The sequence below is a fragment of the Myotis lucifugus genome, unplaced genomic scaffold (genome assembly GCF_000147115.1).
Source record: "Myotis lucifugus unplaced genomic scaffold, Myoluc2.0 scaffold_5, whole genome shotgun sequence".
NCBI classification, from domain to species: Eukaryota; Metazoa; Chordata; class Mammalia; order Chiroptera; family Vespertilionidae; genus Myotis; species Myotis lucifugus.
This window is the reverse complement of record NW_005871053.1, coordinates 4,785,994-4,801,833: the sequence shown is the minus strand read 5'-3', so window position 1 is coordinate 4,801,833 and position 15,840 is coordinate 4,785,994. Positions and strand designations below refer to the sequence as shown.

Sequence of the window (15,840 nt, the reverse complement as noted above, 5' to 3'; positions counted from 1 at the left end):
AGCTGTTCTGGCTGACTGATTTGAAATCCTTTAAACAATGGTTTTAAACAAGGGGAAATTTAATTGGAGGAAGAAAGATAAGAGAGGCAAAGAGTAAGATCATATGCTATTTTACGCACAAACATCGAAAAATGCAGAAGAATAATTGGCAAAACCATGATTTTTACTTTGATGACCAGCTGTTCTCAATAAATCCTTGACTTTCTAAGGAGCAAATGTATATGGATTTCTACAATGACAATGACAACTAAGTATCTAAAAGTCAAGGGACCTCTTAGATTGTAGTCAGAAGATGGTGTCATAAAACTGTAACAGGATATTTTAAAATAATAAACCATCTTATTTTTTTTAATATATTTTATTGATTTTTTACAGAGAGGAAGGGAAAGAGATAGAGAGTTAGAAACATCGATGAGAGAGAAACATCGATCAGCTGCCTCCTGCACACCCCCCACTGGGGATGTGCCTGCAACCCAGGTACATGCCCTTGACTGGAATCGAACCTGGGACCTTTCAGTCCGCAGGCCGACGCTCTATCCACTGAGCCAAACCGGTTTCGGCAACCATCTTATTTTTAAATTAATTTAAACAGCATTAATATTGCATATTTATATTCCTATATTAATTTAGACATTATAAAAAGCCAATTAATTGCAAAAAAAGATAATTGCAGGTCCTAAAGAGATTTTTGCCCATGAATTTGGGGATCTAGGAATCAAATGATACATTCTTTAATTATGATTAACAAGATGCTAAATATTATGAAAGATATTTGATAACTTCAGCTGGATCCAGCCCAAATCATAATTTTAATCTATGCTATAAGTAAAGTTAGGGTATCTTTCACCTACTATTAAGAAACTACTAATCAAAATGTAATGTAATACACAGTTTAATGTAAATGTGGACCTTGCAGCGTGCCAATGTCAGCTATCCCGCAGCAGGGAGTGATGGTCTGAGTGAGGTCTGGAAAAGGGAGAGATATAGCAGCATTTGTTGATGTCTGGCTGGCAGGATCCAAAAACAGTGATTATGTACTTGGCAGACTTAAGTGTTTTGACCTCTCAGGAAGATTAATCTACCGGAGGTCTAGTTAGTAAACACACTATTCATTCTACTTCTGTGGAAGGGCATGGAAAACTTTGCCATAACCTAGCCCAACAGGGCACTCAATTCTCAATTTTCCATCTACATGCAGGCACAATAAATGTCTTCTGATATCTTGCTCTTTAGATACCTTGATAACAGGAAGGCTGTACCCCAAATAACATCTTGGTGTTCACCATTATGAATTTGTAAATTGGCACTTTTATCAAGATGTCTGCCAGATTTCTCACTTAAATCGGCTTCTCTAATCTTGATGATTTTTAGATGAACTGAAAATTTTTCAATTTCAAGCTTGAAAATATGAGCCACGGCAACCCAATCAAGAGCGTAACACTTGGCGGAAAATGCCAGCTGGCATTCTCCCCTCTTAACAGCCAAACTGGTCACCACATTTCAACAATAATGTTTGTTTAAAAGCTTAATGCTCCAAAAGACATGAGAATAAAAAAATGTGTTTCACTTTCTTTACCAACAATTCCCTACCTCAGAATGATGCTGAACTATTATGTGGACCATAATGAAGTTAACTATTATGTAGGCCATAATTCTTATCAATAAGGAGGAACGTATTTTATCATATGACAGTGGTAAGGAGCTTAGGGTAAAGGATTCATTTTTTTACATAACACCTGACATTTGATACATTTTTACTAGTCCTACCAAGACAGGACTACATAACTGGAAAGCAAGAGAAAAAGTAGACAACTCCAGATCCAGATATAGTAATTAGCTGACACACACTCCAGACAACTCCAGATCCAGATATAGTAATTAGCTGACACACACTTTAAATGCCCATGATTAATATAGTTAAAAAAGTGTCCAACTGGTGTTGCTCAGTGGTTGAGCGTCAACCTATGAATCAGGGGGTCACTGTTCAATTCCAGGTCAGGGTACATAGCCCCAGGTTTCGTGATCAATCATCATTGATCAATCCCCACTAGCGGGTGTGCAGGAGGCAGCTGATCAATGATTATCTCTTATCATTGAAGTTTCTGTCTCTCTCTCCCTCTCCCTTCCCCTCTGAAATCAAATATGTGTGTGTGTGTGTGTGTGTGTGTGTGTGTGTGTGTGTGTATAAAGTATACCAAAGTTGGAGCATAAGAATGAGAAGATAGGAAAGATAATTTAATCAGCAATTGAAATCTAACAGAGACAGAGAGAGAGAGAGAGAGAGAGAGAGAGAGAGAGAGAGAGAGAGAAGAGAGAAGAAAGACGAAAGACTCATGGACACAGACAACAGTATAGTGATTGCAAGAGGGAAGTTGGGGAGGTAGAAGAAGGTAATGGGGGATAAATGGTGACTTGGCTTGAGGTGGTAAACACAATACAATATAAAGATGATGTATTGTAGAATTGCATACCTGAAACCTGTATAATTTTATTAACTAATGTCACCCAATAAATTCAATTTAAAACAAATCAAATGGAAACTACAGAACTAAGAAGTAAAATTTCTGAAATGAAGTTAGTAATAATTAAGCAAAAAATACAATTTGCAAATATTTGAATTCTCTTAAGAGTGCAAATTAGAGAAGTACACAATCAAGAGATGGAAGAATATATACTGAACAAAGTAAAAATGTAAAAGATAAATAAATGGTAGGTAGATGGATAGATAATAGTTGTTCTAAATATTCCAAATGAAAAATAACAATTACTTTTACAAAAAGCACCTGGATAACATAAGAACATGGGCAAATTGCTTAGCAAGTTTCCTCTGATGTTTAAAGATAGTATAAGATATGTTAGAACTGTTTCCTGTATATTTTGTTTCCACACAAATTGAATAAGAATGGCTTTCAAACAACAAAGGTTGAAACAAAGAAGATAATGTCATTCTCACATGATTTTTAAATTAAGGAACTCAAGCCTTAGGTCTTGAACTAAAAAACAAAGAAGAGAAAGAGAACATTGCAGTTGAAAGTAGATGAGGGTAGTTAGATAAAACCTAACTCTTCCAAATGAATTCAGGCTCCAGACTGAGATTAATCACATTCCAGAGTACTGAGAAAATTGTGGATGTCAGTTATCTTTGCAAGTCTACAGAAAATAGGAGAAGGGCCAGACAATTAGGGAGAGAAAAATGTCTTGATTTTCAAAGGGGGAAAGACTGGGCTACATAGTTTACAGATTGGAAAGCTTTACAGTGAAAACCATGCAATAAGTTCATCACTGATCAAGCAGCTTGTGAGCACTTTGGAAAGAATCTCTTGGTCACTATGAGCCAACCTGATTTCTGCCAAATTATTTTCATGCAATTGATAGGATGTTAGGGAGATATAGAATTAAACCCAGGAAAGTTGGCTAATGTAGTAGATAGCAGATGCAAAATTAGTTTGACAAGATGGAATCATGGGTAAAGATGAACAAGATGACGTTGAATAGAAATAAATATAAAGACCCACATTTGTATGTAAAAGATAAATACCTGACACAGATATAAAATGGGAGAGACCTAGCTTGGCAGGAATTGTAATAAAAATTCCTGCAACTTTTATTCAATCACAGGCTTAATATGAACCAGCATAGTGAAATCATGGCTAAAAATGAATGCATAACCTTAAGTCTCATTAGTAAAGAATGATGTACACTTTGTTGTACTCTGTGTTAAAGTTGTACTTTACTTTTGGGTCATATTTTATGAATGACTTTAACAAATCATAAAAATTTGGGGGAGGGAGGATTAGGATGGAGAGAGAAATGAAGCTGCCTCATAAATGACAGGAAGGATTTGCATGTGGTTTGCTGCAGAAAGGACTCAGATTAGATATAGCAATTATTTTCAATGTTTGAAGGACTTTCACATGTAAGAGAAATCAAATATGCATAGTCTCTCCCTACCTCGTGTAACTACAGAGGGTTAGAACCAGGTATGAAGTCAGATTTGACTTAACATTTAAAAAAAATGTTTTCTAGCAGCTCTTATTTTCTAACAATGCAATGAGCAGTTTCATTAGGAAGATACTTGAAGGAGAAGTGGCTTAACCATCTTTTAAGAATTCTGTAGAGAACTTTATATGGGTCAGAGGTTGATAAAAGGATTCTAGAGTATTTTGCAGACATAAGTGGACAACTAAAGTTTAGGATACATTTGTAAATATGATGGAGCTTCACTATAGAAAGATACGCTATAGTAAGAAATTCTTCAAAATGAAGATTCAGCCTAGATGTTGACGTGAGCCACTGGAAATTTTGTCAGGACTTTGTTGCAGGCTCTCAACATCACTTAGAACTCTAGGGTGCACTTCTATGTAAATAATAAAAATGTTGCATTTGGATTATAGTCAATCTTTCTTCTAGATAGTTAAAACTTGTGAGAAGTGTAGGACTAAATAAACACAGACATGCTAGGCTTTGGCACTGCTCTAGGTTGAATGAAGCTAAGAACTTTCTAAACCCACACTGCTGAGGGATAGTTGAAGTTTTGAACTTATGATTTTGACTTTGACAAGTAACCCTTGCAGAAGGTGTGACTCGCATAATGTTATTCTCACCATATTTATCAAATTAAGGAACTCAAGCCCTAGGTCTTGAACTAAAAAACTCCTTTTTAAAAAGAGCTGCCACTGCTTCTCGGCTGAGTCAGACCAGTGCTTGGCTTCCGCGGTATCCTCTTCCTTCCTCGGGCTTTCCATTTGGTAAAACTCCTTCAGGCTCTCACACTGCTCCGCTACCTAAGAGAGAGAGAAAGAGAGGATATAAATGCAAGATAAGAACACTTGCACACATTTTTAAGAAAATGACACAGATTCCGATAAAAGCCTATGTAAAAATTAAATGGAAACTACATTTCAGAATTTTTTTTTCAGAGAAAGGAAGGGAGAGAGAAAGGGATGGTGGGAGAGAGAGAAAAACATCAATGTGAGAGAAACATCAGCCAGTTGCCAATCTTACATGCCCCAGCTGATAACTGAATCTCCAACTAAGGTATGTCCCCTGACTGGGAATCAAACCCACGTGACCTTTTGGTGTACAGGATGACGTTCCACTCAACTGAGCCACAGTGGCCAGGGCCAGGATTCTTTAAATAACTTAACTATTGTCAATTTATTAAAATGATATGAAAATCTATCTAAGTTGTTTACAGACTGGACTCTACTGGGTAGTAAATTGAACTAACAAGTTTATTATCTATCAGACCTACTTACTATGACCCAAATCATATTTATGTATTTTGTATAATGTATGTTTTGCAATTGGGGACAATTTATGTCAAATACTGGTGTGATAATATTTAAAGCTGAGTTTTATAATTCAGAAGAAAGCCAGACAAGAAATAAATATATCAGTGAAATATTAGTAACTCACTATTTGCTTTGAATCAGTGATAAACCTGAATGAGAATACAATTACTAATTTTCAGTACAAATATTAATATTCAACTGCTTCCATGAGCTAATCTTATCAAGTATATTACTTGATCTCCTTAGAATTACACTTTTTTTCTTTGCTAACCAATGTATGCAGTACTGAATTATTTTCAATCACTCTCTTTGAAGAGGGAGCTTATATAAAATCAAATGTGCCTATAGAATTAAAGATGAACATGTAATTGGCTGATATAGAAATAGTGGAAAAGTTTGACACATGTTTTTATGCATTTTGAACAATACTGAATGGTCAATAGGACAAGACTCAAAGAGCTTGTAACTACCCAAATCAATCTAGACAGGGTGAGAAACTTCAGGTGATGGCTAGTCACTGTATTTTAAAAATTTTAACAACATTCTTAATTTAAATGAACTTAATAAGAGAGCCTGCAAATGGCCTCACAAACTGAAGTGCTCTACACATTTCCCATGTTCTATTTATTCATGACCCTGTTTTGCTGATGCTTGTCTCCTCAGCCCAGAATGATCTTTTCTCAGTTTTGTGCTCCTACACACCCTTCATGAGCTAGTTGAATTGCTACCTCCTCCAAGGAGTCTGTCCAACTAAGAATTAGCATTGATTTCCTTGGATTCCCAAAGATAGTTCTGGAAGAAAGATAACCAAAAGCAAGTTATTACAACACAAGGACAATATACACACAATATTATGGGCATAGTAAGGAGGGGCCATTTTTGAATTATTGGTGAACTGAAACCATAGGTGGGTGGGGGTGTAATTTTCATAGGAAAACAATGTTCAAGAGAGAGCACAGGCAAGGACTCTGCGACCCTCCATACTTCAGGTACAGGGAACCAAATTAGGAAAAAGAAGGAACAGATAAAGAAGCAGACAGAGTGATTCCACTTATGTGAAGTATCCAAATAAGGCAAGTCTGTAGAGATAGAAAGCAGATCAGTCCTTGCCCGAGGCTGGGAGTGGAAATAAAGATTGACTAAAAAGTGCACTGGGGCTACTTTTGGGGTGATGGAACTATACTAAAACTAGAATGCAGTGACTGTTGCACAACTCAATAAATATAATAAAAATCATTGTACTCCAAAATAGATGAATTGTATGCTATGTAAATTATACTTAAATAAATCTGGGGGAGGGAGTTTAAGCCAAAGGAGGTAAGAATAACAGGATTAAATAAATGTGGTAGAGAGATTAAGCAGGATGAAGACTGAAAATAGAGATTTCATTTATCAATCAGTAAGTAACTTATAAGGACATTTTCAATGAAGAGGTAGCAGATGGCTAGATTAAATTGCTGTGGGATGAGGACTGGGGAGGATGAGCAAGTAGAGACAAGAAATGTCATCTTCCCATTGTCAAGTCCAGATGTAAAGGGAAGGAAAGTATAGAGTGGTTGCTTTCATGACCATTTGGGCATAACTGTAGACCAAAGGCAAGGAAGTAATGGAAAAAGCCAATTTCAAACATTAGAGGAGGTTAGTAGAGCTAGATTCTGAAGGATGTGGGAACATACAGGGAGGGATTAATTTTTTCTCAGTGCTGGACAGAAGTAGGGACTTGACTTTATTGGCCACAGTGGAAGAGGGGTGAGTAAATCAATTGGTTTGGAAGTCCAAGGAAGTCAAGGCAGTTAAGCTCAATGGACTCTTTTTTGTTGTTGTTACATATGAAGTAAGGGCACCAGATGAGATTTAAGTATGGAAACTGGGGTAAGATGTTTGAAAATTGCTACTAAATGGATGCCAATAGGGAGCATATGGGAGCCCAGCTGAGGCAGAGACCCATAAAATTGTAACAGCGCCAATCAGCACAATTGTATGATTTTCTGCAGGAGTGTCTGGAAGCTTGGAAAGAAAAGTTGAGTAAACAGAGTGTTGGATTGATCTAGTATTGGGAATTGGCAGGGTTCGTCAGGGTGGAAGGCAGGAAGTTGAGGGCATGGAGAATGGAATGCAAATGAGTAACCATGAGCTGGTGAGGAAAGAAGGAAACCTGAGGGGGAAGGAGAGTGACAGAGTCAGAGCACTGCCAAGATTAGGACAGAAGGCTCTCCAGCTAGGAAAATCAATGAAGTGAAAGCTGGGAAGAGGAAAGAACATAGGTTCATCTGAGAAGGTGGTGTTTGCAAAGCTAAGGTTTCAGCCCTAAACCCACAGATACAGGGGCCAGAGTAGGTCATGGAAGTAGAAACTGAACCAGAAATCAAGGAGGTATGTTTTTGGCAATAAAGATTCAGAAAACAAACACTTCTCTGTACCTTTCCCACCATGGGTTAGAAGATGACTTATTTTTAAATGATTTTGTGCTATATTTAGGATAGTATAAGTATGTATGGGCCAAAGTAAAAAGTATTCTAACACAACCACTTTGCTTATTTGTATGTATATCTACACAAACATACTTGTATTGTGTTTTAGTAAAACGACTTACTGCTTTATTTTTATATGGTGCCTTGATGAATCAAGGGCCTATCAGTGAGTACATGCACTGGGGTGGACTATATGGAACAACCCACCAGGGTTCCCATCCCCATAGGATGTAGGAAGATGGCAGGGGCCACCTTGTTGATAACGGAGAGCACACAGGTACTGTACCTCCTCTGATGACTTTAGAAATGCCACATAGGTCTGCAGGACTTGGGACCTGGAGCCGATGCTTTGGCCAAGTATGTTTAATTCTTCCTCTAGCCATTTAGCTTTAGAAGAAAGTGATGCCACTTCCTCAGGTTCAAATTCATTTTTCTCTGTCATAAGTTTTGTGGCTGCTTCTAATTCATGTGATGCTTCCTATGAAAGCAAAGCACAGAGGGTCAGAAGCTGACAGGGGAATCATGAACATTCACATTTCATTACCTTCTGCACATCCATCTATAACGGTTATTAATTGAACTTGTAACCAAGATGCTCCTCAATAAAAGGAAGGCACAACTTTCCAAAATTAAAAAAAAAAGGTGTCTTAAAATAAAAACCACCTCAAAGTATTCTTTCAGTCTATCAGCTACACTTCTTATTTAGAGCATTCTAAATTCTGTTACAAATAGAAGAAAAGTTGTTAGGTATGAAAAGTGGTAAAACAAAATGGCAAAAACATTTTAAATAATTTAAATAAAATAAGTATAGACCAGAATTGTTTTTGAAATTAACAATAAGCTCTAGCAAATTCTTAAGTTAATTTTGTTATATACAAAATGACAAGTTTATAGAAATTGTTTACTCATTTTTAAATTTATAAAAATGAAATCGATTACACAGTCTTGTTTGAATTGCTATCTAGAAGGATTTTTAAACAAGTGTAGGGAAATATTAGATATGGGGTCCAAAAAGCCTAAAGAATCAGTGAATTTGACTTGCTTAGGGTCACTCTTCTGTGTTTTATTTTGAGTGCAATTTGTGGCATGTGGGATCTAACTACTGATGAAATAAATGAGTAAGTATTGTAGGCATTACAGATACAATTGCCATAGAAAGCCATATAAGATTTCATGTGATATCACGCTAGGAACCAAGCAAAAATGAAAGAAAAAGCTTCATCCTCATTTGCAGCAAGAAGGGGTGGCTTCCCCACTTGTGTTTAATATGCTTCCCAAGTACTCCACTGAACGATGGTAATTTTAATATACGAGTGCTGCTTCCAGAAGGCACTCGGGGAAGGAAGGAGCAGGGGGGAGTTTCTTCCATGTGGTTTCTTCCTTAATTCTAACAATTTTGGAATATAAGTGTGAATTCAGACATGCATTTTATTTTAAACATTCTAAATAATGAATTAGAAACACTTCATTTAACAAATGGGCGTGTCTGTGAGTGTTGGGTGCGGGTGCCTCTGTGAAGGAGCCTATGCTGCCGAGGACTGATGGGGAGGTACAGCCACCCCTGCTGACTTGGCGAGCCAGGGGCACACGTGACTCCCTTTCCTAAACACCTGGGGCAGGTCTGGAGCTACTAGCAGGAATATTTGAACCCAAGTCCCACGGGAAAGGGGTGAAGGGAGTTAGAGAAGGTGCTAGGAAGAGGAGGGCAATTTCTGTCTCCTAAGGCTTAGTGTGCAAACAAGATTTGCCTCCTGGAATCTTGTATTAACACGTGTCGCTTCTGGTAATTTTCTTTTGTAACTTACTCTAGTAGAAAATCACAAATAGTCTTATAAATGCACTCTCCCTGCCTCCTCTTGATCCCCAAAAGGAGTTTCTAACATTTTTCAGGCCAGGAAAAGGGGCTAAATGAGTGTTTAATACCAGGCTAGAATGCTGAGCTTCAGTGAGCTCAAACTCCCTACTAAGTGCATGTTTAAATGTAGATAATTCAGATACACTTCAGAGTAGGAGCTTTTAAGTCATTATTTACCACAATATTAATTTAGAATTGCAGCCCTCATGAGAACTAGGAGTAAGTTTTATAGCTACCAGATATAAAAAAATCATCTTTACAAAATCATAACCATGATAATGATTCTCATTGTATTTACCTTAGCTTGGATATCTAGTTCCAAATATTTACGCAAAATCTTCTCTGACTCAGAAAGGCTGGAACCGACATCCATGGCATTGGAAAGTACTAGACTGATTTCCTGAATTGACATTTCCACCTATAGGAAAAAAGAACACATTGTAGCCTTGGTAACATGTATTTGCATATGCATAGAGAAGGTAAATATTACTCTATATATTCCCATTATACTTTAATGTAAATCAACATTAAGCTAAAAATAGTTTTAAATATTTTAGAATTTCATATTTAAATTAGTAATGCTGCTCTTCATATGAGGTAATGCTGCTGACCCACCCATAGAGGGTGTATGTTTTAAAATATTTCATTATACTGGTAGCAATGAGATAAAAAGCAATCATCCATGCCCTTTAAGAATTTGTTATCTGTATTATCTAGACAGGATAATGTACTTGCCAACACATATGCAGAGATGAATGTATCTGGTTAATTAATTCACAAGCATCCACTATAAGTTGAATGGGGCCCAATTAACTGGCACATTTTGAGATAGAGGTCTAGAGCGTGGGTATTAGATCATCTTATGGGTTACTATTTTTAGGGCTAGGGGATCCTGAGGCAGCACCAAACCCTGTAAACATGAGAATAAAACAGGATCACACTTATGTGATTTAATTGATGAGTGTAAAGACTATACACATAAATAAATGAATAAAGTGACCTTTGAAGGTTCTATTCCCTTCAAGTCACTGCCTTCATCCGGGCTCTCACTAGAGCCCATACTTCCCAGATCAAATGGGCTCTGAACTGGCAGTAAGACAATAGCAACAGCTGTGTGAGCTCCTCGTGTTTTCCACCACCACCAAATTAGCTTGACTCTCAAGCTCTAGGGAATGTGGCTCCACAGCTGCCGCCGTATTTGGAATCTCCCTGGATCCCCGGCCTCAGAACCAGGCTCAAATTCCCAAGTTTCTGGACCAATAACAGGTGGGGTGACAATTTAAATAGAGACATGGTTAACTAATAACCTCTCCTGTGAAGTCTCCTAGTTCTACTTGTTTAAGTCGGGCATATAAATTCATTGTATTACATGAAAATATCATAAAAAATTTGAGACATTAATGTCATTGAGATATTACTAGTTTTTGCTATATATTCCACCGACAGGTAAGTAACTTTTTGTTTAGTCAAATAGTAGCTGCCTGGTTTCATTCCTCTTTGAAGATAGAAAATAAAATTCTCCCATACCAAGACATTCTATTCACTCTGCAAAAAGGATTTCCAAGTGTGTGCTTGTATTCAGAATGACCATGTCCATTGCACTGACCTAGTTCAATAAAATATGATAATGGCAATTTATTCCTGGAACCCCTACCACGCATCATTTTTGTTATGTGTTGAATGTCCTCATGTTCTATGGTTCCATGTTAAATTAAAATTTACACATATTGGAACCATGCAGAACCATGTAAATCAAGGACACCATCAAAATACGCACATGGTTAGAACTGCTTTTGTGTATACGTGTTCATGGCTGGGTGGCAAGTAGGGTTACATATATAGTTTTGGCACCCAGGGGCAGGGATGGATGATGAGCAGTGGTAAATGGCAACTCTATTCTGTTCAATTGTAAAACCTAACATGGCCTACGAGAGAAGCCTAAGGAGACATCCCCCTATTCTCCCTCAGGCCCACATGTACAATTACCAAACCATTTATTATCATCAAACAAGGGGTTCATCAAAATAGTATTTTAAGGAGGACATATTTTATGAAACTACCTTCCTCAGGTAGCCCTCCACTGAGACTGCTAATTGTTGTTTCTTGAGAGCAAATTCCTTGTGCGCTGAACACTGTCCGGTCAGATGATCCACTCGTCTCTGGATGCATCCCATCATCTCATGGACGCCGGTCACCCGGGAGCTGAGTGGAACAGGCAGCTGTTAGTTCATTCCACCCCCATCTAGAAGCCCCAGGGTCAGGGAACATTTGAAAGTAGATTTGCTCTTTCAGGAGAGGTACAAGTTGGTAAAAGTTATCCAGCTTCAGGCTTTAGGATAATCAAAGTTTAAGTAGTGATGGTCCTAGTACAGAAAAGAGCAAAACCAATTATGTTCCTTTGTTTAAGTCAGTCAGTCCTGAGGGAAAAGATGAGTTATGGGTTTTACAACCAGGTCTAATATTCTCTAAAGGGTTTACTTTTAATGTTTCTCTGAGAGATTGTATAAGGACCTTATGGCAAAAAGCACAGTGTGCTTGCCAAGACTTTTCCTGGGGGTGTTATTTTAAAGCTTCATTTATCTAAAGGAGCTCTTTGAATAGAAATGCAGATCAGTCAGTTAACAAAACATCTGCTAATCCAATAAGGTAAAATATTGATGTAACACTAAGGACCTTGTTCTCCACGATTATGAATGCTCAAGGCTGCGTTCATTAGAAGAAAACCAAGTTATCACCAACCATTAGGAATCTAATGTGCTTGTTCACACAAAAGAAACCCAGCCTCATGTCATTTCTCACCTGTGCTGGCCTCATGAGGAATAGGAAAGTGACATGAGAGCTCATAACATGAAAATGCCTTTAAAACAACACATGAACTTAGAGTTGGACCCCATTTGCTGGGTCTAAAGATAGATCAGCAAGTTTCCTCATCATTTCCAACGTTGGCCGGCCAGCAATGCAGGACAAGGAAAGAACACGGCTGATGGAATGAGCACTCTGTACCTTTTCAACCTATTCCTAAGACAGAGCCTCTCCTACTATGCAAGAAGTTGAAGTCTTTAATTTCCTGTCAGTCATTTCCTTCAAATACTAATAAAGATGAACATGATATCTCTTAAATTTAATTACCCAGAGTTAAAAAGATCTTGGAATGAGGTACAGATTTCAGAAGTTTTACCTCAAATAATTAATTTATGACTCTGTAAAAATGAATTTAATTAGTAATGAAATGAGGGCAAGAACTGAGAGGTAAAGCGGCATCACAGGAATGGCAATGAGGCTGCTGAAGAGGTAAGAGAATCCAATCCAATGAATATGAGATTCAAGTGCATAATGTGGGTGTCACTGAGTCCCAGAGAAGTTTAATTGGGGGATCTTATTCCTGACGCATAATGTTCCACAAATATTATACTTAAAACAATCAGTTTGTATGTTAATAACTCAAAGATAGTGAAGAGTATAATCAAGGAATTAGGAGAGTTTTAGAAATAATTCTTATGATATGTAAGTCCACAAAATCTGTAAAAGCAGGGTACTGGTAATGCTAATCATATTTTAACTAGGTTTTAGACTTTAGGCCATTATATGCCCAAAAAAAGCACTTAAAAGTCCAATTGTCCTCTGTCTTATAGGTTCCAAGTTTTCTATAGTATATTTAAATCTGGAATGAGAAAGATAAACAAAAAAGAAAAAGTGAATAAGCGCTATGAAAAGATTGTACAGAGAATAAAGTTTGTGAAATAAATGGGTAAACATTGGCAAGTCACCATTTTTAATGTTTTGAGCCGTCTCTTTTCTAATTCTCAGAACTACCCTCTGATCTGGGTACAACTGTCATCTCCATTTTGCAGATGAGCAAACTGAGGAACAGAAAAGCTCAGTAGCTTTCCCAGGTCACAATTAAGTGGCCAAGATGGGATTCGAACCTGCTTATCTGATTTCAGAGTCCACACCCTTTACCACTTCACAGTACCTTTTTGGGGGCTGTTACACATGATAGGAGGGTGAGGGTTTTCTTCCTTTCAAATTTCACTTTCCCTGATGTTGAGTGTTGATGGAAAGAGAGGCTGGCATGTTTTCTAGCTTCTCTTAGACTATCTGTAGTTTTCAAAGCAGCCACTAGAGGGGCACAGTACCAACACAGAGAAAGGAAACAGGGAAACAAAACAAAACCAAGAATTCCTTCCGTAAAAATAATGCTCTTTAGCAACTTACAATTTGAATTTTGATAAATCAAATAGGGTATCTCTCCCTCTATCTTTGGAAGAACTATCCATTCTTGATTTTTCAATGACCTAGGAGATTCGGTCTCATTATGTGGTGATTTGTGCCTTAACGGCTGTATTGTAAATTCTTTATAGGAAAGGACAGCATTCTTTTTCATTCACGTATCTCTGCAGCCCTGAGCACATAGCCTTGTAAGTAGTAGGTTAATAAATGTTTTGAAATGAAATAAAATACACTTTGATCAATATTTGAGGGAAGAGAAAACAGATTTAAGGAATAAGAACACATGCATAGTCACTGTATAAAAATGTCACTAATAGCCATTTCCAAACAATGACGACTTTGCCCTTTGCCCACTTACAGAAGCTTTAGGCTATCCGAAGACTGCCCAACTTCTTCCTTGTCGGTTTAGCATTTATAGTTATGTGGACTAGTACTTCCTTCCTTGATTTCAGGGATGAAGAATCTTTTTCTGCCAAGGGCCATTTGGATATTTATAACATCAATTGCGGGCCATACAAAATTATCAACTTAAAAAATTAGCCTTCTGTATTTGGGCAAACATTTAACTAATTCACCCCCAATGCCTTGTCAGGGCCAGACCAAATGATTTCGTGGGCCTTATTCAGCTCGTGGGCCGGACAGTCCTCACCCTTGTTATTGGAAGCCTTAAGGTCAGACTGAATTGCCTTGGTTCCCTGTGCATTACTGCCTGTCCACTGTGTGCGCTACTCTTACCTGGGGCTTAGACCTCTCCCTCAGTATGAGAAATTCCCCATTATCTTGCTTACCCTGGCCAGCTCCTGTTTTCTTCTTTACATCCTCAGCTAGATCATCTCCGTCTCTTCTGGCATCTCTTCCCTCTCCCTGAGTCCCAGCTGGAATATACTAGTATCTGTCACACTCCTAACCCCAGGGCCACCCCCGCCCTATGCCTTCTTAGTGAAAACCTAATCTGCAGGTTACAACCCGCCCCAATTCCATCATGTTTAGTTAGAAACTTTATACACTGATCCCACACTTTTCCTTTGAACATTCCAAACATTTTAAAACATGTATAGCAGGCACATCGGTGATGTTCTCAGAGCCTGTAAAGCAGATGGCTTCATCAAAGGGCAAATATGACCTCACTCTGCCAGCAATTCTTACATGAGCTGAAAATAAATGAATAGATTTCCACCAGTCACCAAGGAACAATCCTGTGAAATAAGTGATGGGATCAGAACTAAGAGCAAGTGACAGGAACTGTCACTTTGTTCTGATTTGGGAGCCACACTGCTCCTGTGCTGCCTCAGTGGGTGGGAGAGGGGCTGACAGCGGACTAGACGTCTAGGTCTAACGATCTATGGCTCTGTGATTTTGCTGGAAATACTGGCTGTTGTTTGAGCTTTCTCTATAAGAATGGAGTAGATGGTACTGTCTGTATGAATGTGGGGTTCATCAGATTATTCCTGATGTTGATTTTGACTTCTTCAAGCATCACAGATACTCAGAAATAACAGACTGAGGCTTTGGCAGACATTTATTAGAAACTCCATCATGGGAACTTTTTCTCCCTTGTTCATTGAGGCAGTAGAGGAGAGGGGAGAGGGAAGAAAAATGATTGATTTTTCCCACTAAAGAACAGAGACATATTGACTTCTGGCTCAAATAGACTATTCTATTTGCTGTATGGAAGCAGTTGCCCTGTCTTTGCATCTGTCACAAATAGGGATTGGGGGAGGGGAGCAAATCCCAATGTTAATGTGTTCTAATGACTCTTTCCGGAGGACAGCACGTTGCTTCTAAACCTTTCATAAATTACCATTGGCAGCCCATCTGGATGAGGAGCTGAACCAGATGGTAAGCGCTTGACAGCTCACTCTCTCTCATCAGAAGGAATCAGCTGATCACATTTTTCTTCTTGTCCATGGACAAATTATACTTTGAAAATGGAAAAAATATATATATCTTCCTTAGCTTTTAGCTCATTACTTCTCTTGGCAGGGACCCA

At 38.0% G+C, this 15,840-nt stretch overlaps 1 protein-coding gene across 2 annotated transcripts in view; it reads right to left on the bottom strand.

The window, feature by feature from the left end:
* Positions 1 to 15,840, bottom strand: part of CCDC141 (coiled-coil domain containing 141) — a 164,205-nt gene that overhangs the window by 33,814 nt on the left and 114,551 nt on the right. For both annotated transcript variants that reach the window (XM_023744442.1, XM_006083054.3), the window contains 4 exons: positions 11,681 to 11,822; positions 9,919 to 10,038; positions 8,052 to 8,243; positions 4,605 to 4,784 (listed from right to left, as the gene is read on the bottom strand). In XM_023744442.1, the coding sequence (XP_023600210.1) occupies positions 4,605 to 4,784; positions 8,052 to 8,243; positions 9,919 to 10,038; positions 11,681 to 11,822 (634 nt within the window). The remainder of the gene's footprint in view (positions 1 to 4,604; positions 4,785 to 8,051; positions 8,244 to 9,918; positions 10,039 to 11,680; positions 11,823 to 15,840) is intronic.